The sequence below is a fragment of the Neltuma alba genome, unplaced genomic scaffold (assembly GCF_004799145.2).
Source record: "Neltuma alba isolate B1F8T4 unplaced genomic scaffold, ASM479914v2 tig00012046_pilon, whole genome shotgun sequence".
NCBI classification, from domain to species: domain Eukaryota; kingdom Viridiplantae; phylum Streptophyta; class Magnoliopsida; order Fabales; family Fabaceae; genus Neltuma; species Neltuma alba.
This window is the reverse complement of record NW_021636611.1, coordinates 61,059-79,095: the sequence shown is the minus strand read 5'-3', so window position 1 is coordinate 79,095 and position 18,037 is coordinate 61,059. Positions and strand designations below refer to the sequence as shown.

The 18,037-nt window shown below is 33.3% G+C and overlaps 2 protein-coding genes across 3 annotated transcripts; both read left to right on the top strand.

Annotated features, from left to right (window-relative positions):
• Positions 1-4,691: 4,691 nt before the first annotated feature.
• Positions 4,692-8,599, top strand: LOC114721581 (proteasome subunit alpha type-6). Its single transcript, XM_028907437.1, has 9 exons — positions 4,692-4,874; positions 5,170-5,264; positions 5,338-5,419; positions 6,037-6,133; positions 6,794-6,852; positions 7,014-7,096; positions 7,363-7,458; positions 7,937-7,996; positions 8,278-8,599. The coding sequence occupies exons 1-9, from the start codon at positions 4,799-4,801 to the stop codon at positions 8,368-8,370; spliced, it is 741 nt and encodes a 246-aa protein (XP_028763270.1). The 5' UTR covers positions 4,692-4,798; the 3' UTR covers positions 8,371-8,599.
• A 1,655-nt stretch (positions 8,600-10,254) lies between these two features.
• Positions 10,255-14,587, top strand: LOC114721580 (uncharacterized). Of its 2 annotated transcripts, XM_028907436.1 has the most exons (9): positions 10,255-10,279; positions 10,400-10,472; positions 10,703-11,021; positions 11,104-11,301; positions 11,578-11,850; positions 12,178-12,280; positions 12,469-12,587; positions 13,105-13,281; positions 13,515-14,587. In XM_028907436.1, coding segments are annotated over exons 2-9 (1,947 nt in total). In that variant the 5' UTR covers positions 10,255-10,279; positions 10,400-10,470; the 3' UTR covers positions 14,271-14,587. The 2 variants fall into 2 exon arrangements, with proteins under 2 accessions (XP_028763269.1, XP_028763268.1); XM_028907435.1 differs by lacking the exon at positions 10,400-10,472 and having other exon boundaries at positions 10,267-10,279.
• Positions 14,588-18,037: the final 3,450 nt, after the last annotated feature.

Below are 18,037 nucleotides of genomic sequence, written 5' to 3'. Positions count from 1 at the left end.
TTTTTTTGTATTTTTATCTTTTTATTTGTCTTTTCAGTTTTTTATTTTTTTTGTCTGGACCGATGGGCCCACCCTGTCGAGCTGTATCTGTCTTATTAATTAGTGGGCAACAGGGACCACATTCATTCACATTGATTTCTTACCAAAGAGCAAAGAGTACACTTATAAACATATTTACAAATTATTTTTATGGACTCCAGGTTTTTTTTTTTTGGGGTCAAAATGGAGTCCAGTTTATTTACTGATAAAATTCTCGTATTAATATAAAATTTTTAATTTTGAATACACATCTTTATTAATTATAAAATAAAATATCATTATACACTTTTGAATTAAGAGAGTATTTGGATATTCCTAAAAGTGTTTTTTAAAAATATTTTTTACAAATCGAGACAAATTCTTTTATTTATTTTCCTAATATATCATAAAATTATTTTTAAAACTATAATTTGATTTTCATCTAAATACTGCTGTGAACTAACTTTTCTTCTATTCCACATTCCATCACCATCGCCAGTATTATCTAATCTCTTTTTCTTATTTTACTATTTTTTTTCACTTTCCTCTTCCCTTTTTATCAATTTTTAACATTAAGAAAAAAGAGAGATATATCACCTATGTCAAAATAAACTACTAACAAATTTAAAAGAATTAGTTTAGTCAATAAAAAATTCTGTGTTTTTAACCTTAGAGTTTAACAGGAGAGCAGATTTTCTATTATGGCAAAAAAAAATCATTCAAAGCGTGAATGTTTTGATTTGATCCAAATAATTTGACTTTTTTATATACTTAATTACTTCATAATATATTTATATATTGATTAATATATATTCTAAAATAGGATAAAAATTGCTTCAGATGAATAGTAGTTGAATATGGCAAAGGAAGAGGTGACCCAAAAAAAATGGTAAAAGGAAGAGAAAATGAGGCGCATAGCAGAAAGGATTTGTGTGGGACCTGCAATGAAAACTGAATCAAATGACGGTGGATGTGGGTCCATGATTAGAAAGGGAGGTATATGAGGCCCACAATAAAAGAATAAAACATAATTCCCAAAAAATAATATTGGTGTTGAATTAAATATATACTGCTTCCGGGTCTACTTGTAAAAAGATAATTAATAAGTAATAATATGTAGCTTTTACCAAAAATAATACGTGGTTGAAAATAACTATTTTTAACTATGAAGCAATATATATTACAAGTTTGATGTACAATGGGCTAATATAAAGAAAAAGTCAATATTGTCCTGGAAAAAGATGGATTGAATGATCTTTGAATGCTCAGCATCCCATGCTCGAATCAAATGTGCATACGAATTAAAATTAAACAATCTGGATTTAATTTATAATATTATATTTTTAAAAAATACTTTTATATAAATATATGTACAATTTAAAATAGAATATTTTTTTTACTTGTCACATCCTAAAAAAATGATCCATAATGTAAATAAAATAACAAAAATATAAATTTAGACAGCCTAAATTAGAGACAAAAGGAATTGAGGTCTTATATTTAGGACCAAAATAAAAGTCAAACAGGGTCTTATATTAAGGATCGGAGGTAATATTTGAAATGTCTAGATCTTAACTAAGCAATAAGCACTGAATCGAGACTAATGTGCACTTCATGTCTGTTCAGTATTCCATGAACATAGAAAAAGGTCAAAGTTGCTTGAAATGAGCAGAAGTTTAACAATGAAAGGTGGAATTTAGGTCAAAATCAAAAGCTAAAAAGATTGAAGCGTAAGATATGTAGCCTCAATAATGTACATATGGGCCACTTTTGTTGAAGTGAGGCACAACATAATCATTGGAGCAAGCGACCACCAGCGAGTTGAGTATAATGAAATGATCTAATTTCGTGATGATTTAATATTTAAATTTTTATTTAGAAAAATATTAATATTTAATATTTAATAGTATCTCGAATATAATTATCTTAAAATACTTAGGCCTAACAAAAAAAAAAACCGTGGCCCATCGCCTATCCTCATATTATTTTTTTTGTATAACCAGCCTCCGTCTTTTTTGTAAATAAAGACAGACATACATTAACCGGTTAACATTTCACTTATGAGAAGCTTTCCTTGTATATTAAAATATTTGAATTCTTAACCACCAATCATCCAATTCTACAGACTATTCTTATCACCTCAGCGAAATATTTAATTATTTATATATATATTTCTACTGCAAACAATAAAGCTTAATTTGTTTGGCAATATTTAAACTAAAGAAAGGATTTTATTAGAAAAGCAAGCAAATGAGCCACTTTTTGTTGTATGTGAGAAAAGACATTCCAAGGCTGGGAAGAAGGGCATGTGAGTGGAATCGCTTTTCTTTATCCCAATTCCAGAGTGATGATGCCTAATTTGGATTCTGCTACCCCAAAGTCCAAACATCACCTTCCAAACATGCCACGTACCACTCATTTTGCTTCAATTCACAGCATACAAAACCGCCACTTGGTAATCAATGAGATTCATCATTGCTGTTATTATAGCCCTCAACATTAATTAATGGGTCATAGTAAATATTGGGTGAGCGTAAAAAATAAAATAAAATAAAATGGGCGAAATCAAATTAATGTGAGATGGCAAGTGGTAGCAATAATTGAAGGACAAATTACTTATGATAATCCACAAAAGAGGCATAACTGTTGCGATGGGACAAGACACAGTCACAAAAGAGAAGCACGCAACTATGTTTCGTTTTAAGGCCAACGTTATCTCTGGTTTCTCTTTTTCCCATATTAGGCAAATAATGTTCAGCGAGGATTTGTGCATAACTTAGGAATATGTTCCCAATAGATATTGAAATTTGATTTAATTATGATTTGTTGATAGATTTTTGGTCCCTAAAACAAGAACCAAAATAAAAATTAGGTCAGATTTTAGAGACCAATACTATTACTTTCAAATTCCAATGACTAAAATCAAAATAAGATTAATTTTTAAGAATTAAAATTACCGGCTTCAAATTTCAGGAACCAAAACCAAAATAAGATCAAATTTTAAGTACTAAAAATAATGTTAACCCTTTTTTATCAATTAAGTGTATTTTAAAATGAACTTTAAATTTTGTTATAATATAATCTATTTAACTTAAGATTTTTACTTTTTTGGCCCAATCATATAACTGTTTTATTAATTAAGCTATGCAGCACGCACATAACTCTATTATTTAAAAAAAAAAAAAGAAGATATTTTCAAAGTGGCTTGACCCTTCAGGCCCAAAAAAAGGGGGGACTTGACCCAATATAAAGATGGATGGAGTAATAAATAAATATGGGATATTCCGGAGCAATATGTAGTGATAAGCAGATATTGGAAAATAAGCAAATAATAGGAGGACAAGTTTTGGTAACAATGCAACGAGGCACAACATAGTCCAAATAATGGCTCACCTATTAATATCCTCATTTAACAGCTTACTATTTTTTCTTTTTCTCTTTTTTAAATCTTTTTTCAAGTTTTTGTTCTTCCTTTATTTTTGCTAAATACATGTATCCTTTTATTAGTGAAAATTCTGTTTAAAATACTGTCAGGTACTAAATATAATCACATTTCTCAACAGATATTTAAACATTTATTTATCGTGCTGTAAAAGATTAATCTTTTGTGTTAGATCTTATTAGTTTTTCCAAGTTTTGTTGGATGTTCCGTGTCCGGGAAAAAAAAAAGGTATCCGAAGTCAAATCATATAGCCAGCCCAACGTTTTGGGCAAACAGTCGGCCCAGAAATTGGCCCAAAAGATGTCCCCAGTCATGAAGCAACTCAAAACAGTTAATCTATTGCTCTTATCGGTAATAGTTTTCCTTTACACTAATAAGAGTTAGTCTAGTTAGTAAGAAATTAACTCATAATCCACAAAGTTGTGATGAGTTCAAATTTTACTGCCAATGTGAAGGAATTGAAGGGAAAAATTTACGTGTAACAATACAAAAATTAATTTTAAAAGTTTTATTTAAAATTTTTAATTTTAATTATATTATGTGTATACAAATGAGTCTCAAATAAAGTTTTTGGTTAACCTTTTGTTTTCATAGTTAAAAGTTTTCTTTACAATAAAAAAAAATTAAAGTATACATTTAGTCTTTTAATTTTGTACAAGATTTTAATCTGGTCTATTAATTTTAAAAAGTATACTTTTAGTCCTTTAACTTTAAATTTTTTTAAAAATGATGAGATTGAGATTTTAAACGTTGATAAAATATTCTCAAATGCTAACATATTAAGGGGGTGTTTGGGTACATAAAGAAGTGTTTTTAAAAGACACTTTTTTGTAAAATGAGACAAACTCTTTCATATATTTATTTCGTATACTATAAAAGCACTTCTAAAATTATGGTTTAGTTTCTATTTAAACACTCTTTAAGTTTAATTTTCAAAAAATTTATGATTGTTACAAAAAATCATCATTAAAGCATAATAATTTTAAGGTTAAAAAACTAAATATATGTTTTTTAAAGCTAAAAAACTAAATTAAAATCTCATACAAAATTAAAAAACCGAATATATATTTAGGAAAAAAAAAACAGAGAGGAGTACTGCTTTTTATTTGGTAAACAATAATGGCAAAGCTCCTCAGGCGCCAAACAAGCAAAACGACATCGTTGCTTTGGATTTCTTTGGGAGAAAGTTATGGGGTTCTTTTTGTTCAACCGGCAGTGCGATCTACGAAGAAAGGGGCAAGGCCTGTGAACTTCGTTCTCTTTCAAATTGGACCGCGTTGTCCTCCATTAGCATCTCAAAATCTTAGAAAAACCTTCGAAAAATCCAAATCATAAAACATGAGTCGAGGAAGTGGAGGTGGATACGACCGTCACATAACTATTTTCTCGCCTGAAGGTCGTCTCTTTCAAGTGGGTAAGTAAAAACCATGTCTAATTTATATTTCGACCTTATTTTTATTTTGATTTCTGTTCAACGTAAAGTGGTCATTATTTTATTAGTTCGTATTCACGATGTTATGGAGAATATTGTTTGTAATTATAAAAGTAAAGGCATTACGATTTGAAATCTCTTTCCATTTGCTCAAAAATATCATTTGTTTTTTTTTTTTTTGAGCTGATCAAAAATATCATTTGTTGAATTGAGATTGCTGGTTTTAGTCCAAGGGGTGTTCAATTGTTAATTTATGAGTTTCCAAATGCAAATATAGAATATGCTTTCAAGGCCGTTAAGTCTGCTGGCATTACGTCAATTGGCGTCCGGGGAAAGGATTCAGTCTGTGTTGTTACCCAGAAAAAGGTTCCGGTGAGTGCATTTAGTTTGTTGTGTATTCTTTTGCGTAGTTGTGCAGTTGCTTAAATTTCAAATCTTACTACAGGACAAGCTCTTGGATCAGACCAGTGTTACGCATCTCTTTCCCATCACCGAGTACGTTGGTTTATTAGCGACTGGGCTGACAGGTTGGAAAATTTTTCAAAGTCTAGACTCTCAATAATGCTTGCTTGGTGCATACATTCTAATGAATTTATGAAAATCTCAGTTAAATGATTGAGCTAGGGTGGTGCTTCATTAATTTGGTTGCTAGTTACTGGCGATTTTATGATTGCATTCTATTCCGTCTTGGTAAATTTATGATCCTGAGTTTCTGTTAGCAGAGTGGTTAACGACTTCTTAGTGAGCAGAAGACAAAGGGGCTATGTTGAAATGGACAATAATGGTTTACATGTAGATTCCTATTTGTTGGTAGTGTCAAATATGATCCTTTTGAAAGTTCAGCCTCCGCAGATACAGGCGAACCTTTTCTCTTTTACTAGTAATTTGAAACCAAGGGGAGTTTAGAAATATGATAAGTTGACCTCAAAATTATGGATAGATTTTCTTCTAGACCCAAATTCTCTGGCAAAATTGCTTTGGAGTTTACTTGATGTGTGGTTGCAGTAGGGACGTTAATAAGAGTGTCTGTCGTAAAAGTAAGCTTTTAGTGAGATAACTTTAACATTTCAGTAAAGAAATAAGTTGAATATATACTGTTGTTAACCCTGCAAGTTCACTTTTGTTTTATAATATGTCTTTCCAGCTGACGCAAGGACATTGGTCCAGCAAGCAAGGAACGAAGCAGCTGAGTTTCGCTTTACATATGGGTATGAGATGCCCGTGGATGTATTGGCTAAGTGGTATGTTATTTATTTTTGAACAAGATATTCAGCAAGTATTGTTTGGAACTTATTGCTTTGTTTCATTTCTGTTCCTGCAACTCGTACTATTATGTATATGTCTACATACTGTTTCATTTGTTCAATTTAATCAATGAAACAGCATGTAGACATATATCCTCCACAGTTCAAATGTGTGGTATACATTTCACCAATTTTGGAGCAGAGCATGAGGCTGTTGGTTGATCCCAGTCTTTATTCATGATTTGTTCCTTTGTTTAAAAATCATTCAAGAACCTTTTGGAAAAGAGAAGTCTAATAATTCTATATACCTGTCTGACAGTCTGGTTGATTTCTCTGATTCATTAGAGAACATTGTTAGTTGCAAAGCGGTTCTTACACTTACATTTATATTTTGCTTTGGGACTTGTATTTAAGGATAGTTAGATTGGAAGATGTTTGGGACCTTCGGGCAAGGTTCACAACAGACTTGGAATAAAGTTTTAAAGAATGAACAGTAGCAAAATAGTTCAAACTCACTTCCTTTGATAGGTCACAGATTTCTTAATCTGTCTAATGAATCTTATCATAACATCATCCGGTTACTCCTTTTGAGCTGTCAGACGTATTTCTTGTATCAGCTCCTGTATCTAATCGTTGTTGAGAACTTTTATTGCACAGGATTGCTGACAAGTCACAAGTCTATACGCAGCATGCTTACATGAGACCACTTGGTGTAGGTCTGTATTACTTCTTTCTGCCAAAAGTTTTCTTTTCTTATTTTCTTTTTGGTTAAACATTAAATCATCTAATCATTCATGGTCATTTTTTTTTAATTTCATTTTCCATCATTTATTTTATTTCTGCTTCCCTTGTTTTCCATTCTGTTTCTTCTGGGAAGTTGCTATGGTGTTGGGAATTGATGAAGAATATGGACCTCGTCTTTATAAGTGTGATCCAGCTGGCCATTACTTTGGTCACAAGGTACATTTCAGATCATGTATTGATGTGATTTAAATCTTAAATTCATTGCCTTACCTTATTGAAAGAAAGGCCAATGCATGGAGACCGAAGTTAATTTAAGCATGGTTCTGGGCTTTAGTCTCTAGTCGATGAATGATGGTCCCATTGCTTCTTTATGATGTTATTCATTAACTGGTGAAGCGGGTTAAATTGTTGATGGATGTATTTGCTTATGCAATGCATGCAACGAGGTAATTTTTTTTTATTTTGAATGCATGATTATTCAGGCTACAAGTGCTGGTTTGAAAGATCAAGAGGCAATTAATTTCTTAGAGAAGAAGATGAAGAATGACCCTTCGTTCACCTTTGAAGAGACGGTGCAGGTATGTATTATTACCTTTCTGATGGCTTAGGTTGAGTCATGTAATGACCCTTGCTTATTCTGATGGAAACATTTCGTACCATAGCTATCTCATACGGTAGTGCATGAGATTTTAAATCTGCTGTTTGTTAATTGTAAGATCATATCATCCTAATCAAAAGCATTATTTAGAAAAACTAAAAGAAAAAAAGGAACTTTTGAAAAAAATAAAAAAGGAGAAATAACTTTGAATTCCCGCGTGACCCCTGGCTTGTTGGTAGCATGAATCGCCACCAAGGGTTAGGAATGCAGGTTTGGTTCTCCCCTCCCCAGTTTAGCAATGTGTAGCACATTCAGATTCGGCTGGTGTTTGGAGCGCATAAAATAAGTGCTTTTGCATTATGAGACAAAATTTCTCCAAGATATTTATTTCGTATAATGCCCAAAATCACTTAATAATGTCTACAATGATTCTTAAATTTCTCTGTTACTCTTCTCAGACTGCTATATCTGCACTGCAATCAGTTCTTCAGGAGGATTTCAAGGCCACTGAGATTGAGGTACCAATTATCTTTTTTTTTCACAGCTGCATTAATTTTATTGTATCATCGTATATGATTCCTTACTTGACTGTCTGAAACCGAAAATGGGTGTGTTTTAGGTCTTTGTGTGTGTGTGTGTGTGTGTGGTTATGATTTCATCTGTTCGAGAAGCATGCTCACTTCTCTTACATAATCATTCCCAGGATCGTGACCATTTCCACGTTACGATGATGCCACAAATGTTATTCTTAAACACATAAAATATGAGTGAAAATAAAATTATATTGTGCATTTTGCAGGTTGGGGTAGTGCAGAAGGACAATGCGAAGTTCAGAGTTCTATCCACCGAGGAGATTGATGAACACTTGACTGCCATAAGTGAGCGTGATTGAGTTCTAAGCCATTGTGAGAGATCTTGGGAAAAAATTCTTGAATTCAATATGATGAGGATGATTGTTTAATTTCATCAGTTTAGCTTAAATTATGGAGCTTGCGAATTCTTATCCCTGATTTTCTCTGATATCTGAATTGATATTTGCCAATTCTCATTCTCCCTCAAGTGTCATAGTTATACATGTCTAAGGAAGGGTCTATATTACGGCTCTTCAGAGTTTTTATAAACCATACAACTTACTAACCTTCTTGCCAGATTCATCTCTGTAGCCTTTGGCAGCCTTCATAAACTTGCATCAGGATCTCGATTCCTGGCAATACAAATTTCAAATTTAAAATTATAGATACAGTTTTAATTACTCTTCCAGTCCTTAGTATAAGATCTATTTAATTAATTTGATTAGATTAAGGAAGTTAAGTAAGTTAGTTAATTATAAGAAATATGATATGTTTTTCCTAAAACATCATAATCATTTTCCTTAATATCCTCTCTTTTTTTTCTATTTAATTACGGTTGGTTGAAGGAGTATCTATAGGGGTAATTTAAGAAAAACTGATAAATATGAGAAATAGGTATTATATTTAAGATTAAAATTAACTTAATAATTAGGTCTTATATTAAGAAAAGGACCGAGAGAGTATAAGAAGAGGTGTTTTTAATTATCCAGTAGTGCCTCCGTCTCTGTCTATGCAATATTTTAAAAATAGTTTCGTGAGTGTATAACTAAATAATTGTATTTTAAAAATAGGATATATAATCGTTTATAATTGAAAATTTTAGTATAATGGATATAAAAGATTTGATACGAGTACTATTCATTTTTGAAAGTTATACTCCTCCGGTCCTAATTATAAGACCCAATTGACTTATTTGAGAAGATTAAGGAAGTAAGTTAAGGTAGTTATTTATAATAAATAAGTGTTGTCATTCCTAAAATATCCTTGCTAATTAAGTATATTGGCTAAAACTATTATTATTAGAAGGATTATCTTGGAAAAAAATGCATAAATATAAGAGACAAAATAGATTGGGGTCTTATAATTGGGACCAAATAAAAAGTCAAATGGGGTCTTATAATAAGGACCGGAGGAGTACATATTTTTTAAATTCAAGTTTATAACTAAATTTAAATGAGTTTTATTAGTTTTCGTAATTTATTTAAGAAATATTTTACAAACTGAGGTTAATGAGTAGGATGCTCTACTTTAATATTACTTCTAGTTCTTAATATAAAATCTTATTTGAAGACTCTAATTTAATTTATTTCTCATATTTATTTATTTTTTTTAGAAATAGTTTTTTTAATAATGATAGTTCTACCTAATAAATTTGATTAACAAGGATATTTTAGAAAAACCAACACTTATTTATTATAAATAACTAACTTAATTTATTTTTTTAATATAGTTAAGTCAATCAACTAGTTCTTACGCGGAGATGCAGCTCAAAAGACTAAGATAGACAAAGAAATACAAGAACCGAATGGTTGGCAGTCGTCGTCACGTACGTTCTTAGTACCTTTTCAACTTGATCCATCTCCCATGCGCCACGTTACCGTTAAACTAACTGTTTCTGCTTTTGATTTGATGCTGCTACCTCCTACGTTCCCAACCTACAATCAACAACCGCTGTATCTTTCTGGTCAAGAAAACAAACGCTGTTTTTATTTCAATATTTTTTATGTATTGAAGCAAAATTGATAATCTCATTCGTTAAAATTAGATATGTATTGAAGTAAAATAGAGTATCTCATTCGTTAAAATTAGATGCTTCAGTGGAAACTTTTCATGCCTTTGGGACCAAACTATTTTTAGCCAAAATCTGATTTTCCAGCTTCTCTCAATTCTCTTTCTCCCATTTTCTATCTTTAGGGGGTTTGAGATTCTGCATCTCTTCATGTTCTTCAGGTTTTTTTTTTTTTTTTTTAATTTGAATTTTCCCTATGATGATTCTGTCTCTTCCTTTTTAATGTATTGTTTGTATTTTTTAAAGTCTTATTTTTTTTTTTAAACATCATTTTCAATTAGTGTGCTGATTGAATCTATCATCTCTCGCGCGCTCTATGTTTCTGCTGTTCGAACGCCTCTGAGATCGGGAAATGTCAGGCTCAATCTCTCTCAAGAACTCTGTTTCTGTAATTATGATTGATGATAATGCAGTTCCATTTATCTTAGTTTATTCATTCGTTCATAGGAAGGAAGATGAAGTATTTGAAGTTGGAAAATGACGAAACCATATGGATTTGTTTTTTCCCAATTTCTTTTGATCATATGATATACCATGTTTTGTCATCTTTTATCAATATATGTAATGGTGGATTGTTATTACAGGGATAATACAATCATGGCAACTGCAACCGTGGCTACGGCGGCCGGTGCGGCGGCTTTCTTATACTATACGTTGAATCGGAGATTACAGTGCTGCACAAGCAAGGGAGACAACGAAGAAAATTTTAGTGTCGATGACGCATCCACAAAGATGCCTATAGGAATTGACCGTGTTTCTCATAGATTAACACAAGCCCCTGCCACGTGGTTGGAGACAATATCAACACTGTCAGAGACTCTCCGTTTTACATATTCAGAGACTCTTGGGAAGTGGCCCATTGGGGATTTGGCATTTGGTATCAGCTTTCTATTGAAGAGACAGGTGAGTGAATTTTTCTTCTTTGCTGGTTCCCTCCTTTTGCTAACTACTTTAAATATTAATATGTCATGGTCAAACTTTGTAGGGAAACTTTCTTGTTGACAGTGTGTTCGCTGGCAGAGATAGTATACGGTTGAAAGGATCTGAGATTAATGCTCAACTTAAATATCTCTTAAATTTGCTGACACTCTGTTGGCATTTTTCAAAGAAGCCACTTCCTTTGTTTTTGGAAGAAACTGGCTACAGTGAAGAGAACGTTCTCCTTCAAGAGCCTAAAGCAGGAGTAAGTGCTTTTTTTTTTTTTTTTTTGGGGGGGGGGGTTTCCAGGGTACTCTCCGCCAATTATGTTATTGATATCATTGTTCACATTCCTTTCTTTTGTGGAAGGACGGATGACTGAAGAGTTCGATGCTTTTTTTTTCTTAAGGGGTAGTAAATGACTAATTGGTTTCAAAGAGTTGTACAATTGTACTGGGAATTCCGAGAGGTCCATATTTTCTAATATCTTTTGGATTCACAGGACTATATTTGTCTGAATTTTCTGGTTATTGTCATGCAGATTTTGAAGCCAGCATTTACAGTAATTGCTGATCATAAGACAAGATGTTTTCTCCTGTTGATTCGTGGCACACATAGTATCAAGGATACTCTAACAGCAGCTACAGGAGCTGTGGTACCATTTCATCACACTGTAGTGCATGAGGGTGGTGTTAGGGATTTAGTCTTAGGATATGCACATTGTGGAATGGTTGCAGCTGCACGGTGGATTGCAAAGCTCGCTACTCCTTGTCTTATTGAAGCACTTGGCAGAAACCCTGACTATAAAGTTAAGGTAAAGATCATTTCCCCTGTAATCATATTGACTTTAATTAATTACTAAGGGCTAATGTTGCAGATGGTCTCCGTGTTCTCGTCTTATCTGGCGATCAGTTGTGGATAGCTAGTGCTTGTGAAGATGTTATAGATTATAGTCACGATTAGTTTGAATTTGTCAATCATATGAAAGAACTGATGACAACGAAGTCTGACAAAAAAAAGAGTTATTTTATTTGAAGTTGAAATTGTTTTGGAGCATATAATATATTATGTGGCTATTTAATTCTAAAATGCTTTAGTTTGATGTTTCCAGGATTATTTTGTTTGAAGTTCTTCTTTTTAGATTGTAGGTCATTCTTTGGGTGGAGGCACAGCAGCACTTCTAACATATATATTAAGAGAGCAAAAGGAATTGTCAGAGACTTCATGCGTTACATTTGCTCCAGGTTTGTCTAAGATACTGAATGTACTGAAGTTATATTCCTTGATTCATAAATGACTCTGTTTATACTCAGATTATATGGATACTAGGCCAATACCCTGAATCATTTGGGCTTATATTGGTTCATCATCTATAACTGTGAAACTGAGTATTCATTCATTTCTTGGTGTTTACTGCATGTTACTCTTGCAGGTGCTTGTATGACGTGGGAGTTGGCAGAGTCAGGCAATGATTTTATTACTTCTGTTATAAATGGAGCTGATTTGGTGCCTACATTCTCCGCTGCTTCTGTGGATGACTTGCGTGCTGAGGTCATTTTTAAATTATACGTTTCATTTTATGCAGTTTTATATGAGATTTGAAAAATGTTGTAGACTTGGGTTATTGAGCAGTATGTCATACCTTGCAATGCTGGATTACTATTTCTATTTTATTGGGAAGACATGACCTTGGGCCGGCTCTTGGTCTGGTTTAAATTATAGTAGTTAATAAAATCCAGAACACTAAATTACTTATGTGATTGTAGTAGGAGATCATAAAGTTAGTGTTCTTGTAGCAATATCAACATCCTTAGGGGGAATAGTGCTGGGCTATGGGAAAACTCTCCAATTTAGTTTTTTAGTTTTGTTGTCAGTGACACATTGATCGTCATGAATTTCTTTAATTTCCCTTAGAACTGTGTGCGAAAGGAGTTGTGGAATATTTTGGAAAGAGTTCCTATGTCTGAAGTTTTAATCATCTCATGAAGTCAAATTCTTTAGCACAAAGTTATTTTGCAGCTGATTAGCAGCCTGAATAAAGTACCAGGCTGAGTATAGTCATCTGCAGGTGACAGCATCAGCATGGATAAATGACTTGAGGAATCAAATTGAGCAGACAAGAATCCTGAGTACCGTTTACCGTTCTGCTTCAGCATTGGGTTCGCACCTCCCATCCATTGCCACTGCTAGAGCAACGGTTGCTGGCGCTGGGGCAATTTTACGACCAGTTTCCAATGGCACCCAGGTATTTTTCTTCTTCTGATATGGATTGATCACTTTCTTACAGCCAGTTATTAATCCACAACGAATTATTACCAAAACAAGGACTCAATAGACTTTCCCTTCTGAAAAATTAAAAGCTTTAGTGTCTTCATTCATAAGCGCGTATGGGTTTGCTTGGCCTGGTTGTATCAGAAGTTTACTTCATCGTCCTCGTTGACTTGTATGCTTTCGGACTTTAACTTTGAGCAACTGTAGGTTGTGATGAGGAGGGCTCATAGTGTGGCTCAGGCAGCATGGAGACGTCCTGCCCTTGGCCTCTCATCTTTGTCGTGTATGGGTCCCCGCTGCCGTGTCATGGTGGATGCACACTCAAACTGCACAGAAGAGGTGAACTCTTCTAAATGTTCAGCCTTTGACATAGAGGAAACTTCTGAACCACTTCTATCTTCCAGGAAGGGCGTGCATGTGGCTGCCGTTCAGAACATAGAGTTGCCTGTTTCTTCACCTGTAGGTAAAATGAATTCAGATTCTGAGGGGGATGTTGATAACGACAGTGATGAAGACCATCACAGACCTGGGAATTCAATGAATGAAGTGGAGTCATGGCAACAACTAAAGCATGAGTTGTGTGACAGAACCGAAGCAGAGGAGGCTGATGTGACAAACGAGACAAGGGAAGAAGAAGTGGCAACCATGGAGGAGGAAACCAATAGCCAAGCCTTGAGTTTGGCACCCCAAGTGAAGGAAGTTCACAGATTCTTCCCCCCAGGAAGGATAATGCACATTGTTACGTTAAACTCTAGTCCCGCAAAGTGTGAAGAAAATGAAGCCAGCCCAACCTCTTCTAGTTCAGACAATAGCCAGCCAGATGAGACCAAGATAGGGATTTTCCTAACTTCAAGGTCTTTATACAGTAAGGTGAGGCTTTCACAGACCATGATAAGTGATCACTTCATGCCAGTTTATATAAGACAGATCGAAATGCTAATCAAAGAACTTGAGGCGGAATAGGATCATAGAACTCCAGAGGTAGCGTTGTGGGTGAATTCACAGCATCAATATTAAATTTAATTCGTAGCTGAGGTTGGGTGCCCCCCCCCCCCCCCAAATCCCAATAATCTCGGAACTAACTCTAGCAGAGGTAGCCTTTTTGAGTTTTTCTGAACCATCAATCTCGTAACTATACTAGAAGTAGGGATTTTTGGAAAGCTGCTCATCGAAGGATTATATTGAGGATGGCGTATGGTCAGGGAAGAGCAATTGTAAATGGTTTCCCAAAGCTCCGGTTCTGTAAAGAAACTGACTGGAAAAGTAAACTAAGAAGATGATTCCATTCTTATCTGAAAGAAATTGTCTGCTGTATCATTGATGTTATAATTGCATGTTTGATTACCTTCATGTCCACCATGAATCATTTGTTCTGAAAGTCCGTGAATTCTTCTGGTTTTTGTCATCATTATGAGGTTGGTGCAAGTTAGGTCATGCTCTTGCATGATTGAGTTTGTAACAAATTCATAATTATTAACTTCGGAAATGGACCCAGGTGAACAATTCTGTGCTGCTGTACCTTCAAAGTTTGTGGAGACCAAGGCTTCCCAAGAAAGATTGTTTCAAGTAGTTGTGACCACACTCAGCTCGAAAAAAAAAAAAAAAACACAAAAGTAGTTGTGACCACACTCTGCTTGTGGCTGTTTAAGAAATAAAATTGATTTCTTGATTGAAACTACCTTGATAATGATGGCAATTCAACAAAGAACCACAATCGGACTCGGGTTCATTCCCAGAACAAGATCTCTAATGAGCACTTAATAATGTCATCACTGAAAGTAATTCTCCATGGTGATTGTTGAAGGATTACAAGTTAGCAAAAATTATAGTCAGAAGCCATAACTTTAGGATTAGTGGCAAGAATTGTTTTTGTTTTGGTAAAGAACATTAGAAGTGAATAGAGAAAGGGAAACAACAGAGTATTGGCCGATATTCAAGCCAGTCGGCTGTAAAAGATTATGATAAAAATTAACTTAAAGCTTATTGAACACTTTGGAATTGGGTATCAAACTGTAAATACATTTGGAAATCATCATCAAGGTAGGAGTGGTTGTCGTATGATACAATGCTTGTCTGACACAGCATATAGGAAAAAGAAAGCAGAGAGCATTAAATATGCGAAAAATGCTGGTGAAAATTAATTATCGTATGGGTATTCAATTACCATCATTATCTTTATTCTCATTCTTAATCATGAACAGATAAGAGTAGTTATAGCAGGGAAGACTGAATTATATTTAAAAGGAAAAATAAAACTATTGACGATATTATTTAAGCAATGTTTCTGTGATACTCTGACCAGAGTTTTACAGATAAGATTCTCTCTCAACATAATATATATATATTCTGTTTCTCCTAATAATTTGTCTGAAATTATGAATTCACTATTTTCATCATTAATATTCTTACTCTGTGACCAGGTAATTGACGTCATAAAATTTTAAGAGTTAGGATTATTAGAGGAAACCTATATCCTGATTATTGCCATAAACACAAAACAGTTCACTGTTGAGTACGGTATCATCATCTTCAAGCTGCTAAGATGCCAAAATATGATCTGAAACAGAAAATTCAAACACAAGCGGTCACAACATATATATTAGTACTAAATGACACTCTCTTCACATTGTATAATTCAACATTCCCGTTAAGCTTCAACAAAATATCATCATAAGCACTCAATCTGAAAAGCCAGCTTTCTTAATAAAGGAAAAATACCATCTTGCGTTACAGAGAGCACAATACATACTCAACTAGAATTCAAATGAAAGAAAGATGTGTGTCTCTTTAGTAATTTTCTTTAACTTAATCCAAGTCTGAAATTTCATGAAATGAATAATCTACTCAAATGGAAGATATTACAACCAGCATATTTGAGTTCTCTTCAAATGAAATGGTCCTAACATGTCCAGACACATACAAAGTAAACCTACTTTGCATACACTTGTAGACAGACTATGATTATAAAACCAGAAGAGAAGCTTAACCATCAGAGATGTGAATTCAAAGATCAAAGTTTAGGTTGTACAAAATTTGGTTTGATTAATTGGTAAGAATGTCTACGTTTGGGCCTACATTGATATAATGATATAACACATGCAGAATAGCCTAAGAACAAAGTAATTAATGGAAGATTTTAAGAGCAGTGATGATATGATAATGCATAGCACGTTGTGTGGCCATGGCTTTGGTTTGATTTAGAGGTTAATGAGATAAGATTGATTTTACATTTGGAAAACAATATCCCAACAACTTTCTGGCCTTACCAAACAAGTCGTACTCCAATTATGCAATTTGCTATATATGCTTGAGGCCACCATTCAATTTATCCCTTTTCAGAATTTATTAGGCCCCAGTCACACTCTGACACACCCATCAACAATTTCTTTTATTAAGAAAAAAAATTAAATTACATAATTTTTTTAATTTTATCAAATTTTTACAAAACTCTTCTATTTTAAACTCATGCAAAATTTTCCTAGAAATAAAGAGTAAAAATATATAATCAATAGCAATGAATTGAGCGGAAAAAACTCGATATAGCTTAAATTGTGTTACAAATTCCCAAATCTCATTTTAATTTTCAAGGGAATCATATTTTATGTGTGTCTGTATATATTGAAATAAAAGAAATACATGTGTTATTTTGATTAAGAAAATTCAATTGACAGAAAAAAGAAGGAAATTAATTGATGGTACAATGTAGTATAGTGGACTAGCTAAGTAATGGTCAACACAAACAATTTAATGATTTAGCTTCTGGCAGGAGAAAATAAAATATCACCAAACTGTTATTCCCTATCGGTTCATAAATCCCCATCACACTACACACTAAATTTCTGTACTTCACTTCACATGCTTATAAATGAAACCACATATTCATATATTAAATGCTATCCGCCATCCCCACCACCACCACCTTCAGTAAGATTGTATAATTGAGATCGAGTTTATATCAAAAAAGAAGAAGAAGAAGAAGAAATGTATAATTGAATTATTGCCCCAAAAAATGTATAGTTGAAGTTGATAATCTTCTTCAGTTTTGGAGTTCGCCTTCTTTTCCCCTGCTCAAACTCTAGATTTGTGTTAGCTCTGCATAACGGAAAGATCGAGTCGGATTAAATACCTTTCTGAACAAGATGGGTTTGGCAGCTTATGATTCAGTCTAGTCCAGCAAGAACTCAAAATTAGGTTGACCTAGATTTGGAAGGTGTTTGAATATAAATGAAACTATAGTTTTAAAAATACTTTTATAGTATATAAAGTAAATATATAGAAGAATTTATCTTAATTTATAAAAATGTATTTTTAAAAAGTACTTTTTAGAGTTATCCAAACACCTAGTTGGTCTATTAGATTGCCTCATTGGTCCATGACCTCAATTTGCTTTTCTTTTTTTTCCCCCTCCTTATGTGAAACACAATTAAGACTATACAAAATACATATAATTATATAAGATTCATCCCAAAATATTAAAACTTAATCATGAATCCGTAAGAATCTCTAATAATACTGAATTCACTAATAAAAAGCAAAATTCAAATGGCAAAATATTTAAAAAAATCACTCATATCAAACCAAAACAAACCAAATGATCGAATCACTTAGTCTAGAACTTGTTGCAACCCAACCAATCAGTCTAGTTCAGTATGGTTCAATTTTATTATATGGCTTATTTGGATGGAATCAGACTGGACTATAGATCGGAGCAATACCATGCAATTTCATAA